The 27,355-nt window shown below is 47.6% G+C and overlaps 2 protein-coding genes across 5 annotated transcripts; one reads left to right on the top strand and one right to left on the bottom strand.

Moving 5' to 3' along the window:
* Nucleotides 1–599: 599 nt before the first annotated feature.
* Nucleotides 600–11,620, bottom strand: ETFB (electron transfer flavoprotein subunit beta). Of its 2 annotated transcripts, none has more exons than XM_030970090.1 (9): nucleotides 11,471–11,620; nucleotides 10,536–10,679; nucleotides 8,273–8,316; nucleotides 6,028–6,142; nucleotides 4,192–4,344; nucleotides 4,051–4,113; nucleotides 3,025–3,183; nucleotides 1,143–1,334; nucleotides 600–985 (listed from the first exon to the last, which is right to left on the bottom strand). In XM_030970090.1, the coding sequence occupies exons 2-8, from the start codon at nucleotides 10,590–10,592 to the stop codon at nucleotides 1,161–1,163; spliced, it is 765 nt and encodes a 254-aa protein (XP_030825950.1). In that variant the 5' UTR covers nucleotides 10,593–10,679; nucleotides 11,471–11,620; the 3' UTR covers nucleotides 600–985; nucleotides 1,143–1,160. The 2 variants fall into 2 exon arrangements, with proteins under 2 accessions (XP_030825950.1, XP_030825949.1); XM_030970089.1 differs by having other exon boundaries at nucleotides 6,028–6,136; nucleotides 8,267–8,316; nucleotides 11,471–11,617.
* On the top strand, nucleotides 11,465–27,229 carry SMG9 (SMG9 nonsense mediated mRNA decay factor). Of its 3 annotated transcripts, none has more exons than XM_030970088.1 (13): nucleotides 11,465–11,682; nucleotides 12,176–12,247; nucleotides 12,324–12,567; nucleotides 13,146–13,243; nucleotides 13,902–14,014; nucleotides 14,775–14,886; nucleotides 16,096–16,191; nucleotides 16,282–16,367; nucleotides 17,808–17,911; nucleotides 20,099–20,206; nucleotides 23,983–24,090; nucleotides 25,596–25,737; nucleotides 27,101–27,229. In XM_030970088.1, exons 1-13 carry the CDS (start codon nucleotides 11,611–11,613, stop codon nucleotides 27,177–27,179), a joined length of 1,434 nt encoding a protein of 477 aa, XP_030825948.1. In that variant the 5' UTR covers nucleotides 11,465–11,610; the 3' UTR covers nucleotides 27,180–27,229. The 3 variants fall into 3 exon arrangements, with proteins under 3 accessions (XP_030825948.1, XP_030825947.1, XP_030825946.1); XM_030970087.1 differs by having other exon boundaries at nucleotides 11,465–11,700; nucleotides 12,327–12,567; XM_030970086.1 differs by having other exon boundaries at nucleotides 11,465–11,700.
* Nucleotides 27,230–27,355: the final 126 nt, after the last annotated feature.

Genomic DNA, 27,355 nt, shown 5'->3' with positions numbered 1-27,355 from the left:
TGGGAGGCACTGGTGTGTCAGATGCGGCCGGCGTGCCTCAGTTTCCCCAGCAGATTCTCGATGCTCTACCCCCAATAGGGGACTGGGACAAACTGGGATGAACTGGGATGGCACTGGGGTGTTACTGGGTTATACTGGGATGAACTGGGAGGCACTGGGGTGTCAGATGCGGCCGGCGTGCCTCAGTTTCCCCAGCAGTTCTCTACACTCCCCCCCCATACAGCACTGGGACAAACTGGGACAAACTGGGATGAACTGGGACAGGCAGGGATGGCACTGGGGGTTACTGGGTTATACTGGGATGAACTGGGAGGCACTGGGGTGTCAGATGCGCGCGTGCCCCCACACCTCCACGCTCTACCCCATACTGACACGGAAACTGGATGGACTGGGGACTGATAACGAGATGAGTAAGTGTTAACGGAGAGACTGGTGTGTGGCGTGTCACTCACCTCTACAATAACACAAACTGGGAACGAGACAGCAGGGAGGCACGTATACTGGATGAGTGGGAGACTGGTGTCTCAGATGCGGCGGCGTGCTGTTCCCCAGCAGATTCTCCACCCCGTACAGCACTGGGACAAACTGGGATGAACTGGGAGACACTGGGATGGCTGGGGTTACTGGGATGAACTGGGATGAACTGGGAGGCACTGGGGTGTCAGATGCGGCCGGCGTGCCTCAGTTTCCCCAGCAGGCTCTCCACGCTCTATCCCCAATAGGGGACTGGGACAAACTGGGACGAACTGGGATGGCACTGGGGGGTTACTGGGATGAACTGGGATGAACTGGGAGGCACTGGGGTGTCAGATGCGGCCGGCGTGCCTCAGTTTCCCCAGCAGGCTCTCCACGCTCTATCCCCAATAGGGGACTGGGACAAACTGGGATGAACTGGGACAGACCAGGGATGGCCCTGGGGGGTTACTGGGATGAACTGGGATGAACTGGGAGGCACTGGGGGGTTACTGGGATGAACTGGGTTATACTGGGATGAACTGGGAGGCACTGGGGTGTCAGATGCGGCCGGCGTGCCTCAGTTTCCCCAGCAGATTCTCCACCCCGTACAGCACTGGGACAAACTGGGATGAACTGGGACAGAGCAGGGATGGCACTGGGGGGTTACTGGGTTATACTGGGATGAACTGGGAGGCACTGGTGTGTCAGATGCGGCCGGCGTGCCTCAGTTTCCCCAGCAGGCTCTCCACGCTCTCCACCCTCTCGCCCCCGGCCCTGGGCGGCGGCTCCCGCACCTGCAGCACCTTCAGCCGGGGCGGCCCCGCGGCGACGCCCAGCTCGGCCGCCGGCAGCACCTCCAGGGGCTTCTTCTTGGCCTTCTGCGCAAAGCAAAAGCGAGAGAGTTTCAGGGGAATTTATTGGCAACTTCTCGGATTAATTCGGGGATTCTTTAGGAATTTTTTGGGGATTTTTTGGGGTTTTATTCGGGGTTTTTTGAGGATTTGACGAGGATTTTTCGTGGTTTTTTTCAGGTTTTTTAGGGGTGTTTTGGGATTTTTTTTAGGATTTTTTGGGGGATTTTTTGAGGATTTTATGAGGATTTTTCGTGGTTTTTTTCAGTTTTTTTAAGGATGTTTTGGGATTTTTTTTAGGATTTTTTTAGGATTTTTTTTAGGATTTTTTGGGGGATTTTTTGAGGATTTTACAAGGATTTTTCGTGGTTTTTTTCAGATTTTTTTAGGGATTTTTTTAGGATTTTTTGAGGGATTTTTTGGAGAATTTGTTGAGGATTTTATAACGATTTTTCGTGGTTTTTTTTCAGGTTTTTTAGGGGTATTTTGGGATTTTTTTAGGATTTTTTTTGGGATTTTTTTGAGACTTTTTTGAAGATTTTTATAAGGATTTTTCATGGTTTTTTTCAGATTTTTTAGGGGTATTTGGGGGAATTTTTTTAGAATTTTTTTTAGGATTTTTTGGGTTTCATTTCGGATTTTTTGTGGTTTTTTTCAGATTTTTTAGGGGTATTTTGGGATATTTTTAGGATTTTGGGGAGATTTTTTGAGGATTTTATGAGGATTTTTCGTGGTCTTTTTCAGATTTTTTAGGGATGTTTTGGGATTTTTTTTAGGATTTTTTTTAGGATTTTTTGGAGAATTTTTTGAGGATTTTACGAGGATTTCTCTTGGTTTTTTTCAGTTTTTTTAAGGATGTTTTGGGATTTTTTTTAGGATTTTTTGAGGATTTTACGAGGATTTTTCGTGGTTTTTTTCAGATTTTTTAGGGATATTTTGGGATTTCTTTTAGGATTTTTGGGGGATTTTTTGAGAATTTTTTCGGGATTTTGGGGGGATTCTTTGAGGATTTTTTTGTAGGATTTTTGGGGGACTTTTCAGAAATTCTTGAGGATTTTTTTGGAGATATTTTTGGAATTCTTTGAGCAATTTTTGGGGACATTTTGAGGATTCTTTTATCAGAATATTTTGGGGATTTTATCAGAATTTTCTCAGCATTTTTGGAGAATTTTATTGGACATTTTTCAAGATTTTAGGGGAGATTTTATTGGATTTTTTTTCTGGATATTTAGAGAATTTTATTTAGATTTTCTGGCGGTTTTAGGGGATTTTTTTGGGGACTCTTTGGGATTTTTAAAAAATTTTTTTGGGGGAACTTTTTTTTCAATTTTGAACGATTTTTGGCGGAATTTTTTTGCTAAATTCTTGGAATTTTGGGGGATTTTTTTAGAGAATTATAAAAGAACTCTTAGGGAATTTTTCAGCAATGTTGAGAGATTATTTTTTTTAATTTGGGGCGATTCTTTAACGGATTTTTCTGTGATTTTTACGAGGGATTTGAGAGTTTTTCTGTAAATTTTACGGGGGGGATTAAGGGAAAAAGGGGAACCCCAATCATTCCGGACAACAGGTCTACCCCCATTGGCCGCTATGGGAACTTTTGCGGCATTCCGGGGGTTTTGCGGAATTTCTCGGGGAATTTCGGGGTCCCCCGGGGATTTGGGGGTCCCCCCGGGATTTGGGGGTCCCCCCGGGATGTGGGGGTCCCGCTGCTCACCATGATGTTGGGCAGGGTGGCGTAGCGGGGCTCGTTGAGCCTCAGGTCCGCCGTGAGCACGGCCGGCAGCCGCAGCCGCAGCGTCTCCAGGCCGCCGTCCACCTCGCGCTCCACCAGCACGGCCCCGGCCTCCAGCTGCACCCGCGAGGCGAACGTGCCCTGCGGGAGACCAGTTCGGACCAGTTCGGACCGGGGAAACCTTCCCAGTATGGGCTGGGAACCGGCCGGGATGAACTGGGAGAATCCCGGTATGGGCCGGGCCCCCCGCCCATTTTCACAGGCCTTGGGGGGAATATATCCCACAATCCCCGCGATATTGGGGTGAATATATCCCACAGTGCTCCGCGACATTGGGGTGAATATATCCCACAATCCCTCGCGATATTGGGGTGAATATATCCCACAATCCCTCGCGACATTGGGGTGAATATATCCCAAAATGCTCCGCGATATTAGGGTGAATGTATCCCACAACACCCCACGGTTTAGGGGTGAATGTATCCCACAATCCTCCACCACCGCGATGCACGACGGGATTTATCCCTCCTTTTACTGCAAGGAGTGACGGGATTTATCTCCCCATTTACCGCGAGGAATGCCGGGATTTATCCCCCATTTACAGCGAGGAATGCCGGGATTTATCCCCCCACTTACAGCGAGGAATGCCGGGATTTATCCCCCCATTTACAGCGAATTATGACGGGATTTATCCCCCTTTTTACCGCGAAGAATACTGTGATTTATCCCTCCATTTACCACAAGGAAAGCCGGGATTTATCTCCGCATTTACCGCAAAGAATGCCGGGATTTATCCCCCTTTTTACCGCGAATACTACTGTGATTTATCCCCCATTTACCGCGAGTAATGCCGGGATTTATCTCTGCATTTACCGCAAAGAATGCCGGGATTTATCCCCCCCTTTGCCGCAAGGAATGTCGGGATATATCCCCCATTACCGCAAGGAACTCTGGGATTTATCCCCCATGAGGGGGGATGTATCCCGTGGTGCCCCGCGCGCGGCCTACCTGCGGCCAGTCCAACATGGCGGCCAGGAGCTGCCCGGTCTGGTTGCAATCATCATCGATGGCCTGGGCAGGGGACAGAACCGATCAACAGGGGATCAATAGGAGTTTATCGGGGTCTATCGGGGATCGATAGGGTCTCACCTGCTTGCCCAGCAGCACCAGCTGCGGTTGCAGTTTCTGCACCAGCGCTGCCAGGGCCGTGGCCACCTCCCGGGGCCCGGCGGCCGCGCCCTCGGCCAGCTCGGCCAGCACGGCCCGGTCAGCGCCCATGGCCAGCGCCGTGCGCAGGGTCTCCTGCGGGAGGGAAAGGGTTAAAATATCCTGAAATACCCCAAAAAACGGCTTTAAATTACCCCCCAAAAAATCCCCAAAAAAATAACCCCAAAATTAACCCAAAATCAGCCACGGACAGTGCGGTTCGGAGGGTCTCCCTGCGGGGAGGAAAGGGTTAAAAATGGACCGAAACCAGCCGAAAAAATAACCCAAGAAATGGATCAAAATTACCCCAAAAACGACAAAAAAATTCCACAAAAATTAACCCAAAATCAGCCCCGGTCAGTGCCTGTGGCCCGGGTGGGGCAGAGGGTCTCGTGTGGGAGAGAAAGGGTTAAAAATGGACCAAAAATACCCAAAAAATCCCCAAAACCAGCCCAAAAAATGCTCCAAAAATTCCTCCAAAAAATCCCAAAATCACCCCCAAAAAAACCCAAAAATACAAAAAAAAGTGCTCCAAAATTACCCCCTAAAAATGCCCCAAAAATAACTCTCTACAATCCCCAAATTACCCCAAAAATACCCCCAAAACACCCCAAAAATGCTCCAAAATTACCCCAAAAAATGCCCCAAAAATGCCCCAAAATTACCTCCAAAAAATCCCAAAATTACCCCAAAAATACCCAAGAAATGCCCCAAAAATTGACCAAAACTGCCCCCAAAACCACCCCAATTTTGCCCCTAAAAACCCCATTTTTCACCTGATTTTCACCCAATTTTTGCCGTTTTTCCCCATTTTTGTGCCTCCAGCTGTGCCCAAACCCCCAAATTTGCCCCCCAAACCCCTAAAAACCCCATTTTTTCACCATTTTTCACCTGATTTTCACCCAATTTTTGCCAAATTTTCACCGTTTTTCCCCCAATTTTCGCCCTCCCAGGTGTGCCCAAATCCCCAATTTTCCCTCCAAAAACCCCAAATTTCCATCGATTTTCACCCAATTTTCACCGTTTCCTCCCAAATTTTGCCATTTTTGTTCCCCCAGGTGTGCCCAGCTGTGCCCAAACCCCCAATTTTCCCTCCAAAAACCCCAAATTTCCATCGATTTTCACCCAATTTTCACCGTTTCCTCCCAAATTTTGCCATTTTTGTTCCCCCAGGTGTGCCCAGCTGTGCCCAAACCCCAATTTTCCCCCCAAAAACCGCATAAAAACCCCATTTTTTCACCGTTTTTCCCCCAATTTTCACCCCCACGGTGTGCCCAGCTGTGCCCAGCTGTGCCCAATTCCCAATTTTCCCTCCAAAAACCCAATTTTCCACCTGATTTTCACCCAATTTTCACCGGTTTTCCCCATTTTTGTGCCCCCAGGTGTGCCCAGGTGTGCCCAAACCCCCAAATTTGCCCCAAAACCCCCTAAAAACCCCATTTTTCCACCATTTTTCACCCAATTTTTGCCAAATTTTCACCAGTTTTTCACCCAATTTTCACCCTCCAAGGTGTGCCCAGGTACCCTCATGTGTGCCCAGGTGCCCCTCAGGTGTGCCCAGCTGTGCCCAAACCCCCAAATTTCCCCCAAAAACCCCAAATTTCCATCGATTTTCACCCAATTTTCACCGTTTTCCCCCATTTCTGTGCCCCCAGCTGTGCCCAAACCCCCAAATTTCCCCCTTAAAACCCCATTTTTCACCCGATTTTCACCAAACTTTCACCGTTTTCCCCCCAATTCTCACCCTCCCAGCCGTGCCCGGGTGCGTGCCCGCCTCACCTGGCTGGCCTTGGTGCCCAGGCTGGCGGCGATGACCTCGGCGGCGGCGCCGGCCTCGCGCAGCCGCACCGCCTCCTCCAGGGCGATCTCGCAGAACGGGTTCAGCGAGTGCTTCTCCGCCCTGCGTGCACCCGCCCCGCCACGGCGCCCCACCCAGCCACCTGCCCACACGGACAAAATCTGCAACTTTGGGGGCTTCTTGGGGATTTTTGGGGATTTTTTGGGATTTTTTGGGATTTTTTGGGATTTTTATTTGGATTTTTTAGGGATTTTTGGGGATTTTTATTTGGATTTTTTGGGATTTTTTGGGGATTTTATTTGGATTTTTTGGGTTTTTGGGGGGTTTTGGGGATTTTATTTGGTTTTTTAGGGATTTTTTGGGGATTTTTTGTGGTTTTTATTCTGATTTTTTGGATTTTTTTTCGAGGGTTTTGGGATTTTTTGGGGATTTTTTCGAGGGTTTTTTGGGGATTTTATTTGGATTTTTTGGGGATTTTTTGGGATTGGTTCAGGGTTCAGCGAGTGCTTCACGCCCTGCGTGTGCACGGCGCCGCCGCCCGGCGCCACCCGCACCTGCCGCCCACACGGACATTGGGGCCAAATCTGCAACTTTGGGGGCTTTTTGGGGATTTTTTTGGGGTTTTTATTTGGATTTTTGGGGGATTTTTGGGATTTTTGGGATTTTTTATTCGGATTTTTGGGGATTTTTTGGGGATTTTTGGGATTTTTTGGGATATTTTGGGATTTTTATTTGGATTTTTGGGGATTTTTGGGGATTTTTGGGATTTTTTTGGGATATTTTGGGGGAATTTTTAGGGATTTTTTGGGATTTTTTTGGGGTTTTTTTGGATTTTTTGGGGATTTTTTTGGGATATTTTGCGGATTTTTTGGGATTTTTATTTGGATTTTTTAGGGATTTTTGGGGATTTTTTGGGATTTTTATTTGGATTTTTAGGGATTTTTTTGGCATTTTTATTTGGATTTTTTAGGGATTTTTTGGGGATTTTATTCTGATTTTTTAGGATTTTTTTCGGGGGTTTTTGGGGATTTTATTTGGATTTTTGGGGGAATTTTTGGGGATTTTTGGGGTTTTTGGGATTTTTTGGGGTTTTTTTGGGATTTTTTGGGATTTTTATTTGGATTTTTTAGGGATTTTTTGGGGATTTTTATTTGGATTTTTGGGATTTTTTGGGGATTTTATTTGGATTTTTTGGGATTTTTTTCGAGGGTTTTTGGGGATTTTATTTGGATTTTTTAGGGATTTTTTGGGGATTTTTTGTGGTTTTTATTCTGATTTTTTGGATTTTTTTTCGAGGGTTTTTGGGGTTTTTTTGGGGATTTTTTTCGAGGGTTTTTGGGGATTTTATGTGGATTTTTTGGGGATTTTTTGGGATTGGTTCAGGGTTCAGCGAGTGCTTCACGCCCTGCGTGTGCACGGCGCCGCCGCCCGGCGCCACCCGCACCTGCCGCCCACACGGACATTGGGGCCAAATCTGCAACTTTGGGGGCTTTTTGGGGATTTTTTTGGGGTTTTTATTTGGATTTTTGGGGATTTTTTGGGATTTTTTGGGATTTTTATTTGGATTTTTTGGGGATTTTTTGGGGATTTTTTGGGATTTTTTGGGATATTTTGGGGATTTTTTGGGATTTTTTTGGGATTTTTTGGGGTTTTTGGATTTTTGGGGATTTTTTTGGGATATTTTGCGGATTTTTGGGATTTTTTTTGGATTTTTTAGGGATTTTTGGGGATTTTTTGGGATTTTTATTTGGATTTTTAGGGATTTTTTGGCATTTTTATTTGGATTTTTTAGGGATTTTTTGGGGATTTTATTCTGATTTTTTAGGATTTTTTTCGAGGGTTTTTGGGGATTTTATTTGGATTTTTGGGGGATTTTTTGGGGATTTTTAGGGAGTTTTTTGGGGGTTTTTTGGGGATTTTTTGGGGATTTTTTGGGATTTTTATTTGGATTTTTTAGGGATTTTTTGGGGATTTTTTGGGATTTTTTTGGGATTTTTTGGGATTTTTATTTGGATTTTTGGGGGAATTTTTGGGGATTTTTTGGGATTTTTTTTGCGATGTTTTTGGGGTTTTTTTGTGAATTTTTTGGGATTTTTTTGGGGATTTTTTGGGGAATTTTGGGATCTTTATTTGGATTTTTTGGGATTTTTTCCGAGGGTTTTTGGGGATTTTATGTGGATTTTTTGGGGATTTTTTGGGATTGGCTCAGGGTTCAGCGAGTGCTTCACGCCCTGCGTGTGCACGGCGCCGCCGCCCGGCGCCACCCGCACCTGGCGCCCACACGGACATTGGGGCAAAATCTGCAACTTTGGGGGCTTTTTGGGGATTTTTGGGGTTTTTATTTGGATTTTTTGGGATTTTTTCCGAGGGTTTTTGGGGTTTTTATTTGGATTTTTTGGGGATTTTTTGGGGATTTTTTGGGATTTTTTTGGGATATTTTGGGGGAATTTTTAGGGATTTTTTGGGATTTTTTTGGGGTTTTTTTGGATTTTTTGGGGATTTTTTTGGGATATTTTGCGGATTTTTTGGGATTTTTATTTGGATTTTTTAGGGATTTTTGGGGATTTTTTGGGATTTTTATTTGGATTTTTAGGGATTTTTTTGGCATTTTTATTTGGATTTTTTAGGGATTTTTTGGGGATTTTATTCTGATTTTTGGATTTTTTCGGGGGTTTTGGGGATTTTATTTGGATTTTTGGGGGATTTTTTGGGGGTTTTTTGGGGTTTTTTGGGATTTTTTGGGGTTTTTTTGGGATTTTTTTGGGATTTTTATTTGGATTTTTTAGGGATTTTTTGGGGATTTTTATTTGATTTTTGGGGATTTTTGCGGGATTTTATTTGGATTTTTGGGATTTTTTTGGGGGTTTTGGGGATTTTATTTGGATTTTTTAGGGATTTTTTGGGGATTTTTTGTGGTTTTTATTCTGATTTTTTGGATTTTTTTTCGAGGGTTTTTGGGATTTTTTTGGGGATTTTTTTCGAGGGTTTTTGGGGTTTTTATTTGGATTTTTTAGGGATTTTTTGGGGATTTTTGGGATTTTTTGGGGTTTTTTGGGTTTTTTTGGGATTTTTTGGGATTTTTTGGGGATTTTTATTTGGATTTTTTGGGGATTTTTTGGGGATTTTTTGGGGATATTCTGGGGACTTTTTAGGGATTTTTTTGGGGTTTTTTTGGGGATTTTTTGGTTTTTTTTGGGATTTTTATTTGGATTTTTTGGGGATTTTTTGGGGATTTTTTGGGATTTTTATTTGGATTTTTGGGGATTTTTTGGGGATTTTTGGGATTTTTTGGGGATTTTTTTGGGATTTTTTGGGGTTTTTGGGATTTTTTGGGATTTTTTATTTGGATTTTTTAGGGATTTTTTGGGGATTTTTTGGGATTTTTTAGGGACTTTTATTTGGATTTTTTGGGGGTTTTTTTGGGGATTTCTTGGGATTTTTTGGGGATTTTTGGGATTTTTTGGGATTTTTTTGGGTTTTTTAGGGATTTTTTTGGATTTTTATTTGGATTTTTTAGGGATTTTTTAGGGATTTTTTGGGGTTTTTATTTGGATTTTTTGGGGACTTTTGGGGTTTTTATTTGGATTTTTTGGGTTTTTTTTCGAGGGTTTTTGGGGATTTTATTTGGATTTTTTGGGGAATTTTTGGGGATTTTTTTGGGATTTTTTTTGATTTTTAGAGGATTTTTTGGGGGGTTTGGGGTGCCCAGGTGTGCCCAAGTGAATGCCCAGTCCCCAGACGTATATTTTCCGGGTTTTGGGATTTTTATTTTGATTTTTGGGGATTTGGATTTTTGGATTTTTTGGAGATTTTTGGGGTTATTGTATTTTTGAATTTTTTGGGATTTTTTATTTTTTATTTGGATTTTTTGGGATTTTTTTTTTTGGGGATTTTTGGAGGTTTTTTTGGGGGTTTGGGTTGCCCAGGTGTGCCCAGGTGAGTGCCCAACCCCCAGACCCTAAATGTTCCCGGGTTTTGGGATTTTATTTTGATTTTTTGGGGATTTTATTTGGATTTTTGGGGATTTTTTGGGATTTTATTTTGAATTTTTGGGATTTTTTTTGGATTTTTATTTGGATTTTTTGGGGATTTTTTCGAGGGTTGTTGGGGATTTTTGGGGGGTTTGGGGTGCCCAGGTGTGCCCAGGTGAGTGCCCAACCCGCAGTCCCTAAATGTTCCCGGGTTTGGGGATTTTATTTTGATTTTTTGGGGATTTTATTTGGATTTTTGGGGATTTTTGGGGGTTTTTTGGGAATTTTTTTTGGATTTTTTAGGATTTTTTAGAGGGGTTTTGGGGTGCCCAGGTGTGCCCAGGTGAGTGCCCTTCCCCTATGCCCAAAACCCCCAAAACCGCTCCAAAAAACCCTCAAATGTCGGGATTTTGGGGCTCGCCGGGAGGTGCCAGGCGGGGGTTTAGGGGTGCCCAGGTGTGCCCAGGTGTGCCCAGGTGTGCCCAGATGTGCCCAGCTGTGCCCAGCTGTGCCCTTACCTTGACGGCGAAGTCAATGACGCGCTTCACCCCCACGAGAACGCGCAGCGCCGCCATTGCCCCCAGGCCACGCCCCCTTCTCCGGAAACCACGCCCACACCGCTCCGTTTACCCGGTGACGTAATGCCGGCCGCGACGCCACGCCTACAAAGCAATAAAAATGACGTAATGGCGCGCGTAAGCCACGCCCACTCCCGTATTGTTGAATAGATGGGGGCGTGGCCTGAACACCCGGAGGGTTTTTTTTGGGATTTTTAAAAAGGAAATTTTGGAATATTTTGCTGAATTTATCGAGATTTTTTGGGGGATTTTGGGGGATTTTTTAAAGGACTTTTGGCGCTTTTTTTCGCGATTTTTTAGGGATTTTTGGGGGGTTTTTAAAGAGAAATTTTGGTACTTCTGAGGGGATATTATAGGAATTTTTGGGGGTTTTTAAAGGGAACACTTGGCGCTTTATTGTGGATTTTTTAAAGGAATTTTTGGGAGATATTTAAAAATAAAATTTTTGGGATTTTGGGCGGTTTTGAAGGGAAATTTTTGGGATTTGGGGGGGGAAGTTTCGGGGGGGATTTTTTGGGTTTTCGGGAATTTTTTGAGCTTCTTTTGACGCCGTCCCCGGCTCCGCGCATGCGCGCGCGGCCATCTCAGGCCACGCCCCCCCCTTTCCCCTCAGGCCGCGCGCGCGGGCGGGAGCAGCGGGAAAGGAACCGGAAGCGGCCTCAGGAGCCCTCAGGGGCTCCCGGAGCCACTAAAACCTCCCCGGGATCCCTAAAAACCTCCCCGGGACCCTAAAAACCTCTCCGGGAACCCCAAAAACCTCCCCGGGTCCAGGAAAAACCTCCCCAAGAGCCGCTCGGGGCCTCGCCGGGACCCCCTCAGGAGCCTTTGGGACCCCTCAGGAACCCCTCAAGTCCCTGCGGGATCCCCTCAGGAACCTGCGGGACCCCTCAGGAGCCTCCGGGAGCCCCTCAGAAGCCTCCGGGAGCCCTCAAGACCGTCCGGGACCCCTCAGGAGCCTCCGGGCCGTCCCCGGGAGCCGCTCGGGGCCCGGAGCCGCCCCGGTGCCGCCGCCGCCATGTCGGACTCAGGGCAGAGCCCCGCCCCCGGCGCGCGGCGCCGCTGCTGGAACCGAGAGAAGGAACCGGAGGGAGGCGGAGAGAGGAGGGTGGGCGGGGCTAAGGGGGTGGGGCTTGGGAATGATTGATAGCGGTTGTGTGGGGAGTGGGGCGGGGATTTGGGATGATTGACAGTGGATGTGTGGGGAGTGGGGCGGGGATTGGGGATGATTGACAGTGGTTGTGTGGGGTTGGGGCAGGGCTTGGGATTGATTGACAGCATCTGTGTGAGTTTGGGGTGGGACTTGGGATTGATTGACAGTGGTTGTGTGGGGAGTGGGGCAGGGCTCGGGATTGATTGACACTGATGTGGGGGCGGGGCTTCTGGCTGATTGACAGTATGTGCATTGCCCGTGGATTATGGGAAGGGCGGGGCTTGGAAATGATTGACAACAGCACACAGTGAGGGTGTGGCTTGGGAATGATTGACAGCAGAGGCATAGGGTGGGGCTTGAAGTGGGGGCGTGGCTTAGATGGGTTCAGCATGTGGTGGGCGTGGCCTCATTGAGATTGCCCCGCCCACAGGAGCTGGGGGAGGAGCCAGCGGGGCCCTTGCAAAAGACGCCAATCATCCTGGCCAAGCCCCCGGCAGAACGGGTGAGCCTGGGGGGCGTGGCCACTCCTAAAAGTGGGTGTGGCCACGTCCCATGACGTCATTTCCCATTTCCTTCAGCAGCAGCCGCCTCCGGCCGCCCCCAAGGCGGGGCCAGCACAAGCCCCGCCCCCTCCCGCGCCGGCCCCGCCCATCGTGCTGATGAAAGCGTGGGGGGAGGAGGGGCGGGGAGGGGGCGGAGCTTCGGCAGGAACAGGGGAAGGGCCACAGCAGGCCCCGCCCACCGAGAGGGAGGGGCCACGCCCCACCCAGCCTGTCTATCAACTGCACAGCCGGGGCTTGGCCCCGCCCGCCGCGCTGGACCGTGAGTGGGCGTGGCTTTCAGGGGCGTGGCCATGCAGTGGGATGTGGGAGGAGCCAAAATGGGTGGGGTTTATTGAGTGGGCGGGGCTAAATGATGAGGGTCAAGGGGATTGGGTGGACAAAAGGGGCGGGGTTTGGCTTGGGGGTGTGGCTACAAGTGGGTGTGGTCATTGGGGTGTGGTTACAGCTTGTGGGTGGGGCTAAAGAATGAAAATCAAGGGGATTGGACAAAAATGGGCGTGGTTTGGTGTGGGGGTGTGGCCACTGTTGGGGTGGTCATGGTGGGTGTGGTCACAGTTTGTGGGTGAGGCTAAATGATAACAGTCAAGGGGATTGGGTGGACAAAATGGGCGTGGTTTGAGCTGGGGGTGTGGCCACTGCTGGGTGTCATCATTGTGGGCGTGGCCACAACTTATGGGCGGAGCCAAACCAGCATCTCAATTCAATCATGGCGCTAAAACACGCACTCTCTTGGGGGGTGTGTCCGCTTTTATGCTAATTACTAAAAAAGGGGTGGGTTTTCCTGCCTGGTGGGCGTGTCCCCCAAGTGGGCGTGTCCCCCCTTGGCCCCTCCCCCAGCTGCCCAGGCGCAGGCCCGGCTGGCGGCGCCCGAGAAGATGAAAACCAGCATCAAACTGGTGGACGAGCAGATGAACTGGTGCGACAGCGCCCTCGAGGTGGGCAGGGCTTGGCGCCGGGGGGCGGGGCCAAGAGGTTTCCCTATATGTCCCAGTTGATGCTGGGGGTGGGGTTTAGTGGGGTGGGTGGGGCCAGGGCGCTTCCAGTCACGCCCAGTTTGTGCTGGGGGCGGGGTTTAGTGGGATGGGCGGGGCTTGGGACCAACTCCCGGTTTGTGCTGGGGGCGGGGTTTAGTGGGGTGGGCGGAGCTTGGGACCCTCCCAGTATCTCCCAGTTTGTTTTGGATGTGCTGCAGGCGGGGCTTAATGTGGTGGGCGTGGCTTGGGGCGTGGCCAGGGCCCTCCAAGTGACTCCCAGTTCATACTCGACATGCTGTGGGCGGGGTTTATTGGGCTGGGTGTGGCCTGGGATGGGGAGGGGCGGGGCCAGGGCCCTCCCAGTAACTCCCAGTTCCTACTGGACATGCTGTGGGCGGGGTTTGGTGGGGTGGGCGGGGCCAGGGCCCTCCCAGTGACTCCCAGTCTGTCCCAGTTCATACTGCCTATGCTGTGGGGGTTTGGTGGGTGCTTGGGGGGGGGGGCCCCCCCCCCCCCCCCCCCCCCCCCCTCCCCTGAGAACACGGGGGCGGGGTTTGGCGGGGTGGGCGTGGCTCGGGGCGGGGCCAGGGCCCTCCCAGTGACTCCCAGTCCGTCCCAGTTCCTGCTGGAGCAGACGGACGTGCTGGTGGTGGGAGCGCTGGGGCTGCAGGGCACCGGGAAATCCACGGTGATGTCGCTGCTGGCCGGCAACCAGCCCGAGGAGGACCCGCGGTACGGGTTCATACTGGGTTATACTGGGTTATACTGGTTTATACTGGGAAAGGGTTAAAAGGGGATTTGGGGTTACTGGTTTGTACTGGGAGGGACTGGGAGGGGTTTAGGGGTTACTGGGATGGCTCTGGGATGGGTTACTGGTCCATACTGGTTTATACTGGTCCGTACTGGTTTAAACTGATCCATACTGGTTTATAGCGGTCCATACTGGTCCATACTGGTCCGTACTGGTCCGTACCGGTCCATACTGGTTTATACTGGTCCATACTGGTTTATACTGGTCCATACTGGTCCATACTGGTTTATACTGGTCCGTACCGGTCCATACTGGTTTATACTGGTCCATACTGGTCCGTACTGGTCCATACTGGTCCATACTGGTCCATACCGGTCCGTACTGGTCCATACTGGTTTAAACTGGTCCATACTGGTCCATACTGGTCCATACTGGTCCATACCGGTTCATACTGGTCCGTACTGGTCCATACTGGTTTAAACTGGTCCATAGTGGTTTATACTGGTCCGTACTGGTCCATACTGGTTTAAACTGGTCCATACTGGTCCATACCGGTCTATACCGGTCCATACTGGTCCATACTGGTCCATACTGGTCCATACTGGTTCAAACTGGTCTGTACTGGTCCATACCGGTCCATACTGGTCCATACTGGTCCGTACTGGTTTAAACTGGTCCATACCGGTTCAAACTGGTCCGTACCGGTCCATACCGGTTCAAACTGGTCCGTACCGGTTTCAGCTCGTTCGTGTTCCGGCCGCAGCCGCCCGAGCTGCGCGAGAGGGGCGGGGCCCAGACCGGGGGCATCGACCTGTTCATCACCCAGGAGCGCGTGCTGTTCCTGGACACACAGGTAATTAACCCCAATTAACCCCAATTAACCCTAATTAACCCTAATTAACCCTTAGCTGTCTGTTGTTCGTTGTTTTCTGCCTTTAATTGCTGTTAATTTGCATTAATAGCATTGCAAATACCAACCACTAGCCCAAAAGTTCATTGTTTGTGGTTAATTAAGGTTAATTGTTTAATTAATGGTGCTAATTAGGCTAAAAGTACCTTAAAAATGTCTTAATTGCTCTTAATTAGCTTTAATTGGTCCATAAGTAGCATTGATTACATGGGGATACCCTAATTGTGCCTAATTAGCTTCATTTGGATCATAATTAACGTTGATTTTATGGATTAAGTTAATTACTTCAATTAGCATAATTATGCCAATTATTGTAATTGCCTTAATTACTCTAATTACCCTAGTTACTGTAATTACCCCAATTATAATTACCCCAATTACCATAATTACCCTAATTACTGTAATTACCTCAATTACAATTACCCTAATTACCCCAATTATTGTAATTACCTTAATTACTGTAATTATCCCAGTTACTGTAATTACTCTAATTATAATTACCTTAATTACCGTAATTGCCCCAATTACCGTAATTATCCCAATTACCGTAATTACCCCAATTACAATTACCCTAATTGCCCCAATTGTAGTAATTACCTTAATTACTACAATTACCTTAATTACCATAATTACCCTAATTACTGTAATTACTGTAATTACAATTACTCTAATTGCCCTAATTATTGCAATTACCTTAATTACCGTAATTACCCCAATTACTGTAATTACCCCAATTACTGTAATTACCCCAATTACAATTACCCTAATTGCAATTACCCCAATGATTTTAATTACATTAATATTAATCATCCCGCTTACCCCAATTACCATAATTATGCTAATTACCATAATTTACTCAATTATCATAATTACCCCAATTACCATAATTACTACACCCCAACCGCCCCCTCATTAAACCCATTTCCCCGCCCCCTCATTACCATATTTGGCATGTGGGCGTGGCCTCAGACTCCCAACCTTCTTGGCCACGCCCCTTAGCCCATCCTAAGCCCCGCCCACCTGGGGTCACATGGGCATGGCATTACCAACCTCGCACCTCTTGGCCACGCCCCCAGCCCATCCTAAGCCCCGCCCACTTAGATTGCATGGGCGTGGCCTCACTGAGCCAAACCCTCTTGGCCACGCCCCCAGCCCATCCTAAGCCCCGCCCACCTGGATCACCTGATCAACAACGACCGGAAACTTCCGCCCGAGTTCGCTCTGCCCCACGCCTACGTGGAGACCCAGGTGAGGGAGGGGCTAATTATGCTAATGAGGGGTTGGTTGTGTTAATGAGGATGTGTTTATGCTAATTTATGCTAATTTCTGCCGATGCAGTCGCTGCAGATCGCCGCCTTCCTGTTCACCGTGTGCCACGTGGTGCTGCTGGTGCAGGATTGGTTCACCGACCTGGGGCTCTACAGGTGACGCAAAACGGGCGGAAATCACCCCAAAAACGGCACAAAAACGGCACAAAAACGGCACAAAAATGGCACAAAAATCACCCAAAAATGGCATAAAAACGGCACAAAAATGGCACAAAAATGGCACAAAAATCACCCCAAAAATGGCACAAAAACGGCACAAAAATCACTCAAAAAATGGCACAAAAACGGAACAAAAACGGCAGAAAAATGGCACAAAAATGGAACAAATTTGGCACAAAAATCACCCAAAAAATGGCACAAAAATGGCACAAAAATGGCACAAAAATCACCCAAAAATGGCACAAAAACGGCACAAAAATGGCACAAAAATCACCCCAAAAATGGTGCAAAAATGGCACAAAAATGGCACAAAAATGGCACCCAAAAATGGCACAAAAATGGAACAAAATCACCCAAAAATGGCACAAAAATGGCACAAAAACGGCACAAAAATCACCCAAAAATGGTGCAAAAATGGAACAAAATTGGAACAAAAATCACCCAAAAATGGCAGAAAAATGGTGCAAAAATGGCACACAATTGACACCAAAAATGGCACAAAAATGACCCAAAAGTGGCACAAAAATGACATAACAAATGGCACAAAAATGGCGCAAAAATGGCACAAAAATCACCCATAATTGCCCCAAACCCCAATAACTGCCCCAATAACTGCCCCAATCCCGCAAAATTGCCCCAATAACTGCCCCAAACCCCCAATGAATGCCCCACACCCCCCCACAATTGCCCCACCCCCCACACCTGCCCCAAACCCCAGTAACTGCCCCAATAACTGCCCCAAACCCCCCAATAACTGCCTCCACACCCCCTATAACTGCCCCAAACCCCAATAACTGCCCCAATAACTGCCCCAAACCCCAATAACTGCCCCCACAATTGCCCCAAACCCCCAATAACTGCCCCACACCTGCCCCAAAACCCCAATAACTGCCCCAATAACTGCCCCAAACCCCAATAACTGCCCCCACAATTGCCCCAAACCCCCAATACTTGCCCCAATAACTGCCCCACACCTGCCCCACACCTGCCCCAAACCCCAATAACTACCCCAAACCCGTATAACTGCCCCACACCCCCCAATAACGCTGCCCCAATAACTGCCCCATCCCCCCACAATTGCCCCACACCCCCATTAACTGCCCCAATAACTGCCCCACCCCCCAATTGCCCCAGACCCCCCAATAACTGCCCCACACCCCCATTAACTGCCCCAATAACTGCCCCACACCCCCATTAACTGCCCCAATAACTGCCCCACCCCCAATAACTGCCCCAACCGCACACACCCCCAATAACTGCCCCAAACCCCCAATAACTGCCCCCCACAATTGCCCCACCCCTCATTAACTGCCCCAATAAGTGCCCCACACCCCCAATAACTGCCCCAGCCCCACACGTGCCCCGCGCGCGCCGCAGGTTCCTGCAGACGGCCGAGATGGTGAAGCCGCCGACGCCGTCGCGGAGCCACGACTCGAGCGGGGCCGGGCCCGAGGAGCCCTCGGAGTATTACCCGCACCTGGGTGAGTCATTAATTAACCCCGGGATCATTAATTAGCTGTGCGCTAATTATGGGTCCTGAGGCTGAAATCCTCTCCCGAAATTCCCCAAAATTCCCTCAAAATTTCCCAAAAATCCCCCCAAAATTCCCCACAAAATTTGATTTTATGGGTCCTTATCCACACCTGGGTGAGTCATTAATTAACCCCGGGATAATTAATTAGCTGTACGTTAATTATGGGTCCTGAGCTTAAAGACTTCACCCGAAATTTTCCCAAAATTTCCTGGAAATTCCCCCAAAATTCCCCCAAAATTTGATTTTATGGGTCCTGATCCACACCTGGGTGAGTAATTAATTAACCCCGAGATAATTAATTATCTATAAATTAATTAAGGGTCTTGAGCCTAAAAATCCTCTCCCAAAATTCCCTCAAAATTCCCTCAAAATTCCCCAAAATTTTCCCAAAAATCCCCCCAAAATTCCCCACAAATTTGATTTTATGGGTCCTGACCCGCACCTGAGTGAGTCATTAATTAACCCCGAAATAATTAATTACCTATAAATTAATTATGGGTCCTGAGCTTAAAGTCTTCACCCGAAATTCCCCCAAAATTTCCTGCAAATTCCGCCAAAAATTCCCCAAAATTTGATTTTAAGGATTCTGATCCACACCTGAGTGAGTCATTAATTAACCCAGGGATAATTAATTTATAGATAATTAACCGACAAATAATTAAAATATAAATGAACCTGGAGATTTTGAGCCTTTAGATCTGACCCAAAATCCCCAATTTTCACCCCAAAAACCCCAAATTTTCACCGATTTTCACCCAATTTTCACCTCCCAGCTGTGTCATTAACCCCAATTAACCCCAATTAACCCCAATTAACCCCAATTAACCCCTCCTTTCCCGGCAGTGTTCGTGCAAACCCGCGCTCCCCCCGAGCGTTTCACCCCCCCAAGATGTGCCCAAAATCCCCAATTTTCACCCCAAAAACCCCAAATTTCCACGATTTTCACCCAATTTTCACCTCCCAGCTGTGTCATTAACCCCAATTAACCCCAATTAACCCCAATTAACCCTTCATTTCCCGGCACTATTCGTGCAAACCCGCGCTTCCCCCCCGGAGCGTTTCTCTCCCCAAAATCCCCAATTTTCACCCCAAAAACCCCAAATTTTCACCGATTTTCCCCCAATTTTCGCTCCCCAGCCGTGCCCAGGTGTGTCATTAACCCCAATTAACCCCAATTAACCCCAATTAACCCCTCATTTCCCGGCAGTTTTCGTGCAAACCCCAGCTCCCCCGAGTGTTTCTCCCCTCCCAGATGTGCCCAAAATCCCCAATTTTCTCCCCAAAAACCCCAAATTTCCCAATTTTCACCCAATTTTTGCTCCCCAGCCATGCTCAGGTTTTTAATTAACGTCAATTAACCCTAATTAACCCCAATTAACCCTTGGTTTCCCGCCACTATTCGTGCAAACCTGCGCTTCCCCCCCGAGCGTTTCTCTCCCCAAAATCCCCAATTTTCACCCCAAAAACCCCAAATTTTCACCGATTTTCCCCCAATTTTCTCTCCCTAGCTGTGCCCAGGTGTGTCATTAACCCCAATTAACCCTAATTAACCCCAATTAACCCCTCATTTCCCGGCAGTGTTCGTGCAAACCCGCGCTCCCCCTGAGCGTTTCACCCCCCCAAGATGTGCCCAAAATCCCCAATTTTCACCCCAAAAACCCCAAATTTCCACGATTTTCACCCAATTTTCACTTCCCAGAGTTTCCCAGCTGTCTCATTAACCCCAATTAACCCCAATTAACCCCAATTAACCCTTGGTTTCCCGCCACTATTTGTGCAAACCCCGCGCTTCCCCCCCGAGCGTTTCTCTCCCCAAAATCCCCAATTTTCACCCCAAAACCCCCAAATTTTCACCGATTTTCCCCCAATTTTCGCTCCCTAGCTGTGCCCAGGTGTGTCATTAACCCTAATTAACCCCAATTAACCCCAATTAACCCTTGGTTTCCCGCCACTATTTGTGCAAACCCGCGCTTCCCCCCCGAGCGTTTCTCTCCCCAAAATCCCCAATTTTCACCCCAAAAACCCCAAATTTTCACCAATTTTCCCCCAATTTTCGCTCCCCAGCCGTGCCCAGCCGTGTCATTAACCCCAATTAACCCCAATTAACCCCAATTAACCCCTCCTTTCCCGGCAGTGTTCGTGCAAACCCGCGCTCCCCCCGAGTGTTTCTCGCCGCGCCGCCTGGGGCAGATGCAGCGCGTGCTCGGCCGCCTGATGGCGCACTCGCGCCTCAAGTACCGCGGTGATTCTGGGGCAAATTCGGGCGATTTGGGGCAAATTCGGGCGATTTGGGGCAAATTCGGGGGTCCCAGGTGGAGTTTGGGGGGTCCCAGGTGGGATTTGGGGACTTTGGGGGGGATTTTCGGGGATTTTGGGGTGAATTTTGCCCATTTTGGGGTGAATTTTAGGCTGATTTTTGGGCTGGTTTTGGGGCGATTTTGGAGCAAATTCGGGGGATTATGGGCAAATTTGGGGGTCCCAGGTGGAGCTTGGGGCGTTGGGGGGATTTGGGGGGAGATTTCAGGGGATTTTGGGGGATTTTGGGGTGAATTTTGGCCATTTTGGGGTGAATTTTAAAGGGAATTTTGGGCTGATTTTGGGGGGGAAATTTGGGGCATTTTGGGGGAAATTCGGGCGATTTTGGGCAAATTTGGGGGTCCCAGGTGGAGTTTGGGGGGTCCCAGATGGGATTTGGGATTTTGGGGAGGATTTGAGCGGATTTTGGGGGATTTTGGGGTGAATTTTGGGACAATTTTAGGGATATTTTGGGGTGATTTTGGGGCGATTTTGGGGGAAATTTGGGAGATTTTGGGCAAATTTGGGGGTCCCAGGTGGAGTTTGGGGCTTTGGGGGGAATTTTGGGGGAGATTTTGGGGGATTTTGGGGTGAATTTTGCCCATTTTGGGGTGAATTTTAAAGGGAATTTTGGGCTGAATTTGGGGCGATTTTGGGGGAAATTCGGGAGATTTTGGGGGAAATTCGGGGAATTTTGGGCAAATTTGGGGGTCCCAGGTGGAGTTTGGGGCTCTGGGGGGATTTGGGGGGAGATTTGAGGGGATTTTGGGGGGATTTGAGGTGAATTTTGGCCGTTTTGGGGTGAATTTTAAAGGGAATTTTAGGGATATTTTGGGCTGACTTTGGGGGAAATTTGGGGGATTTTGGGCAAATTTGGGGGTCCCAGGTGGAGTTTGGGGGTCCCAGATGGGATTTGGGATTTTGGGGGGGATTTGAGGGGATTTTGGGGGATTTTGGGGTGAACTTTGGCCATTTTGGGGTGAATTTTGGGACTATTTTGGGCTGATTTTGGGGTGATTTTGGGGGAAATTTTGGGTGATTTTGCGGGAAATTTTGGGCGATTTTGGGGAAAATTCGGGAGATTTTGGGCAAATTCGGGGGATTTTGGGCAAATTTGGGGGTCCCAGGTGGAATTTGGGATTTTGGGGGGGATTTGAGGGCATTTTGGAGTGAATTTTGGGACAATTTTAGGGATATTTGGGGCTGAATTTTAGGCTGATTTCGGGGTGAATTTGGGCTGATTTTGAGGTGATTTTGGGGTAATTTTAGGATGAATTTTGGGCTGAATTTTGTCTTTTTTAGGGTGAATTTTGGGCGGATTTTAGGATAAATTTTGGCCATTTTGGGGCGAATTTAGGGGTGAATTTTGTCCATTTTAGGGTGAATTTTGGGTTAATTTTAGACTGATTTTGGGCTGAATTTTGTCTTTTTTAGGGCGAATTTTGGGCTGATTTTAGGATAAATTTTGGCCATTTCGGGGTGAATTTTAGGCTGATTTTGGGGTGAATTTTGGGCCAACTTCAGGGATATTCAGAGCTGGTTTTGGGCTGAATTTTGGGCTGATTTTGGGTGAATTTTGGGTGAATTTTGGGCTGAATTTGGGCTGAATTTGGGGTGAATTTGGGCTGAATTTGGGCTGATTTTGGGTGAATTTTGGGTGAATTTTGGGCTGAATTTGGGCTGAATTTTGGGCTGATTTTGGGTGAATTTTGGGCTGAATTTGGGCTGATTTTGGGCTGAATTTGGGCTGATTTTGGGTGAATTTTGGGTGATTTTGGGCTGAATTTGGGTGAATTTTGCGCTGAATTTGGGCTGAATTTTGGGTGAATTTTGGGGTGAATTTGGGCTGAATTTGGGGTGAATTTGGGCTGAATTTGGGCTGAATTTGGGCTGAATTTTGGGGTGAATTTGGGCTGAATTTTGGGTGAATTTGGGCTGAATTTGGGCTGAATTTGGGTGAATTTGGGCTGAATTTTGGGGTGATTTGGGGTGAATTTTGGGCTGAATTTGGGGTGAATTTTGGGGTGATTTGGGGTGAATTTTGGGCTGAATTTGGGCTGAATTTGGGTGAATTTGGGCTGAATTTGGGCTGAATTTTGGGGTGATTTGGGGTGAATTTGGGCTGATTTTGGGGTGATTTTGGGCTGATTTTGGGGTGAATTTTGGGGTGATTTGGGGTGAATTTTGGGCTGAATTTTGGGCTGAATTTGGGCTGAATTTTGGGTGAATTTGGGCTGAATTTTGGGGTGAATTTTGGGTGAATTTTGGGGTGGATTTTGGGTGAATTTTGGGTGAATTTGGGCTGAATTTGGGCTGATTTTTGGGGTGATTTTTGGGTGAATTTGGGCTGAATTTGGGCTGAATTTGGTTGAATTTTGGGCTGAATTTGGGCTGAATTTTGGGTGAATTTGGGCTGAATTTGGGTGCATTTGGGCTGAATTTTGGGCTGAATTTTGGGTGAATTTTGGGTGAATTTTGGGCTGATTTTGGGTGAATTTTGGCTGAATTTTGGGGTGATTTTGGGTGAATTTTGGCTGAATTTGGGTGAATTTTGGGGTGAATTTTGGGTGAATTTTGGGCTGAATTTTGGGTGAATTTGGGCTGATTTTGGGCTGAATTTTGGGCTGAATTTGGGCTGAATTTTGGGTGAATTTTGGGGTGAATTTGGGCTGAATTTTGGGTGAATTTGGGCTGAATTTGGGCTGAATTTGGGTGAATTTGGGCTGAATTTTGGGGTGATTTGGGGTGAATTTTGGGCTGAATTTGGGGTGAATTTTGGGGTGATTTGGGGTGAATTTTGGGCTGAATTTGGGCTGAATTTGGGTGAATTTGGGCTGAATTTGGGTGAATTTGGGCTGAATTTGGGCTGAATTTTGGGGTGATTTGGGGTGAATTTGGGCTGATTTTGGAGTGATTTTGGGCTGATTTTGGGGTGAATTTTGGGGTGATTTGGGGTGAATTTTGGGCTGAATTTTGGGCTGAATTTGGGCTGAATTTTGGGTGAATTTGGGCTGAATTTTGGGGTGAATTTTGGGTGAATTTTGGGGTGGATTTTGGGTGAATTTTGGGTGAATTTGGGCTGAATTTGGGCTGAATTTGGGCTGAATTTGGGCTGAATTTGGGCTGAATTTGGTTGAATTTTGGGCTGAATTTGGGCTGAATTTTGGGTGAATTTGGGCTGAATTTGGGTGCATTTGGGCTGAATTTTGGGCTGAATTTTGGGTGAATTTTGGGTGAATTTTGGGCTGATTTTGGGTGAATTTTGGCTGAATTTTGGGGTGATTTTGGGTGAATTTTGGGCTGAATTTTGGGCTGAATTTGGGCTGATTTTGGGCTGAATTTTGGGCTGATTTTGGGTGAATTTTGGCTGAATTTGGGTGAATTTTGGGGTGAATTTTGGGTGAATTTTGGGCTGATTTTGGGCTGAATTTTGGGTGAATTTTGGGTGAATTTGGGCTGATTTTGGGTGAATTTTGGGGTGGATTTTGGGTGAATTTTGGGTGAATTTTGGGTGAATTTGGGCTGATTTTGGGTGAATTTGGGTGAATTTTGGGTGAATTTGGGTGAATTTTGGGGTGAATTTTGGGTGAATTTTGGGCTGATTTTGGGCTGATTTTGGGTGAATTTGGGCTGAATTTGGGCTGATTTTGGGTGAATTTTGGGTGAATTTGGGCTGATTTTGGGTGCATTTGGGCTGAATTTGGCCCCTTTGGGCCCTGTCAGGCTCCCTGTCCATGCGGGAGCTGCCCCCCGGCGCCCCCCCCGAGCCCGAGGTCAATCTGTTCCTGCTGCCGCCCCTGGAGGAGGAGCCCGAGGACGCCCTGCCCCGAGGTGAGACCAGTACGGACCAGTATAAACCAGTATAAACCAGTATGGACCAGTACGGACCAGTACAAACCAGTATAAACTGGTATAAACCAGTACAGACCGATATAAACCAGTGCAGACCAGGACAAACCAGGACAGACCAGGACAGACCAGTACAAACTAGTATAAACCAGGACAGACCAGTATAAACTAGTATGGACCGGTACAGACCAGTATAAACCAGGACAGACCAGTACAGGCCAGTATAAATCAGTATAAACCAGTACAGGCCAGTACAGACCGGTATAAACCAGTATAAACCAGTACAGACCATTATAAACCATTATAACGATTATAACCATTAGAAACCAGTACAAACCATTATAACCAGTACAAACCAGTACAAATCATTATAACCAGTACAAACCAGAACCATTATAAACCATTATAACCAGTACAAACCAGTGCAAACCATTATAACCAGTTATATCCTAGTATAAACCATTATAACCAGTACAAACCAAACCATTATAACCAGCACAAACCATTATAACCAGTACAAACCAGTACAAACCATTAAAACCATTATAACTATTACAAACCAGTACAAACCATTATAACCAGTTCAAACCAGTACAAACCATTATAAACTATTATAAACAGTACAAACCATTATAAACCATTATAAACCATTATAACCATTATAAACCATTGTAACCAGTACAAACCAGTACAAACCATTATAAACCATTATAACCAGTGCAAACCATTATAACCAGTACAAACCAGTACAAACCATTATAGACCATTATAACTATTACAAGCCATTATAAACCATTATAAACCATTATAAACCATTATAAACCATTATAACCAGTACAAACCAGTACAAACCATTGTAACCAGTACAAACTATTATAACCAGTACAAACCAGTACAAACCATTATAGACCATTATAACTATTACAAACCATTATAAACCATTATAAACCATTCTAACCAGTACAAACCATTATAACTATTACAAACCAGTATAAACCATTACAAACCAGTATAAACCATTACAAACCATTATAAACCATTATAAACCATTGTAACCAGTACAAACCATTATAACTATTACAAACCAGTACAAACCATTATAGACCATTATAACTATTACAAGCCATTATAAACCATTATAAACCATTATAAACCATTATAACCAGTACAAACCAGTACAAACCATTATAAACTATTATAACCAGTACAAACCATTATAACTATTACAAACCAGTATAAACCATTATAAACCATTATAAACCATTGTAACCAGTACAAACCATTATAACTATTACAAACCAGTACAAACCGTTATAGACCATTATAACTATTACAAGCCATTATAAACCATTATAAACCATTATAAACCATTGTAACCAGTACAAACCCTTATGACTATTACAAACCAGTACAAACCATTATAACTATTACAAACCAGTATAAACCATTATAAACCACTCTAACCAGTGCGGCCGGCGTTCCCGCAGGTGGGGGAGGGGCGCTGTTCCCCGCCCTGCCCCCGTTCCGGGGCCGGGGGGGGCTCGGGGGGCTCCTGGCCCGGCTCAGGGGGAGGGTCCTGGCGGCGGCGCGGTCCCAGTTATCCCACAGCCTGCTCACCGAGCGCAACTGGTGAGACTGGGAGCCACTGGGAGGGGCTCTGGGGGCACTGCCTTATACTGGGAGGGGCTTTGGGGGCGCTGGGTTATACTGGGAGGGGACTGGAGGGAACTGGGAGGGACTGGGAGGGGCTGGGAAAGGGTTAAAGGGGGATTTGGGGGCACTGGTTTGTACTGGGAGGGACTGGGAGGATTGGGAGGACTGGGAGGGGATTTGAGGGCACTGGGAGGGACTGGGAGGAGACTGGGAGGGGATTGGGGGTCACTGGGTTATACTGGGAGGGGCTTTGGGGGCACTGGGAGGGACTGGGAGGGACTGAGAAAGGGTTAAATGGGGGTTTGGGGTTACTGGTTTATACTGGGAGGGGATTGGGATGGACTGGGAGGGGGTTTGGGGGCACTGGGTTATACTGGGAGGGGCTTTGGGGGCGCTGGGAGGGACTGGGAGCGGCTGGGAAAGGGTTAAAGGGGGATTTGGGCTTACTGGTTTATACTGGGAGGGACTGGGAGGGGACTGGGAGGGACTGGGAGGGGGTTTGGAGTCACTGGGTTATACTGGGAGGGGATTGGGGCACACTGGGTTGGACTGGGAGCGGCTGGGAAAGGGTTAAAGGGGGATTTGGGGTTACTGGTTTGTACTGGGAGGGGGTTTGGGGCTACTGGGAGGGGATTTGGGGGCACTGGTTTATACTGGGAGGGACTGGGAGGGATTGGGATGGACTGGGTTATACTGGGAGGGGGTTTGGGGTCACTGGGTTATACTGGGAGGGACTGGGAAAGGGTTAAAGGGGGATTTGGGGTTACTGGTTTGTACTGGGAGGGGGTTTGGGGGCACTGGGAGGGGGTTTAGGTTTACTGGTTTATACTGGGAGGGGCTTCGGGGGCACTGGGAGGGGGTTTGGGGTTACTGGTTTATACTGGGAGGGGACTGGAGGGAACTGGGAGGGACTGGGAGGGACTGAGAAAGGGTTAAAGGGGGATTTGGGGTTACTGGTTTATACTGGGAGGGGCTTCGGGGGCACTGGGAGGGGGTTTGGGGTTACTGGTTTATACTGGGAGGGGATTGGAGGGAACTGGGAGGGGATTGGGGGGCACTGGGTTGGACTGGGAGCAGCTGGGAAAGGGTTAAAGGGGGATTTGGGGTTACTGGTTTATACTGGGAGGGACTGGGAGGGGATTGGGATGGACTGGGTTATACTGGGAGGGGATTTGGGGTTACTGGTTTATACTGGGAGGGACTGGGAGGGGATTGGGAGGAACTGGGATAAACTGGGAGGAAATTTGGGGGCACCTGGGAGTCAACTGGGAGTAACTGGGAGGGCATTTCTTAACCTGTTCCGGCCCAAACTGGTCCAAACTGGTCCATACTGGTGCAGGTTCCATTACGCCGCTCGAATCTGGGACGGAGTGAAGAAATCCTCGGCCCTGGCCGAGTACGGCCGCTTACTGGGCTGAACTGGGAGCACTGGGAGGCTCCCCCCGCGCCAATAAACCGCCTAAACCGCCTCGTCTCGCTCTTAATTAACGCCAAATCTTATTTAATTACTCCTCTAAAGCTTAATTAGGCGTAATTAATCTCACGGAGATTTAATTTTCGTCGCTCCGCCCCTTTCCCCTCACGGCTTCCCGCG

The sequence above is a fragment of the Camarhynchus parvulus genome, unplaced genomic scaffold (genome assembly GCF_901933205.1).
Source record: "Camarhynchus parvulus unplaced genomic scaffold, STF_HiC, whole genome shotgun sequence".
Taxonomy (NCBI): domain Eukaryota; kingdom Metazoa; phylum Chordata; class Aves; order Passeriformes; family Thraupidae; genus Camarhynchus; species Camarhynchus parvulus.
The sequence above is the reverse complement of the archived record's forward strand: the minus strand, read 5'-3'. Positions and strand labels throughout refer to the sequence as shown.

What these genes read in the sequence shown, in the direction of transcription:
- ETFB (XM_030970090.1), bottom strand. Translation starts at nt 10,592, where the DNA reads ATGGCGGCGCTGCGCGTTCTCGTGGGGGTGAAGCGCGTCATTGACTTC. An exon ending in TCATTGACTTCGCCGTCAAG is followed by an intron (nt 8,317 to 10,535) that starts GTAAGGGCACAG and finishes TGTGGGCGCCAG; the next exon opens with GTGCGGGTGGCGCCGGGCGG. An exon ending in TGGTGCTGCTGGGCAAGCAG is followed by an intron (nt 4,114 to 4,191) that starts GTGAGACCCTAT and finishes TCCCCTGCCCAG; the next exon opens with GCCATCGATGATGATTGCAA.
- SMG9 (XM_030970086.1), top strand. Translation starts at nt 11,611, where the DNA reads ATGTCGGACTCAGGGCAGAGCCCCGCCCCCGGCGCGCGGCGCCGCTGC. An exon ending in AGGGAGGCGGAGAGAGGAGG is followed by an intron (nt 11,701 to 12,175) that starts GTGGGCGGGGCT and finishes CCCCGCCCACAG; the next exon opens with GAGCTGGGGGAGGAGCCAGC. An exon ending in CTGCTCACCGAGCGCAACTG is followed by an intron (nt 25,738 to 27,100) that starts GTGAGACTGGGA and finishes ATACTGGTGCAG; the next exon opens with GTTCCATTACGCCGCTCGAA.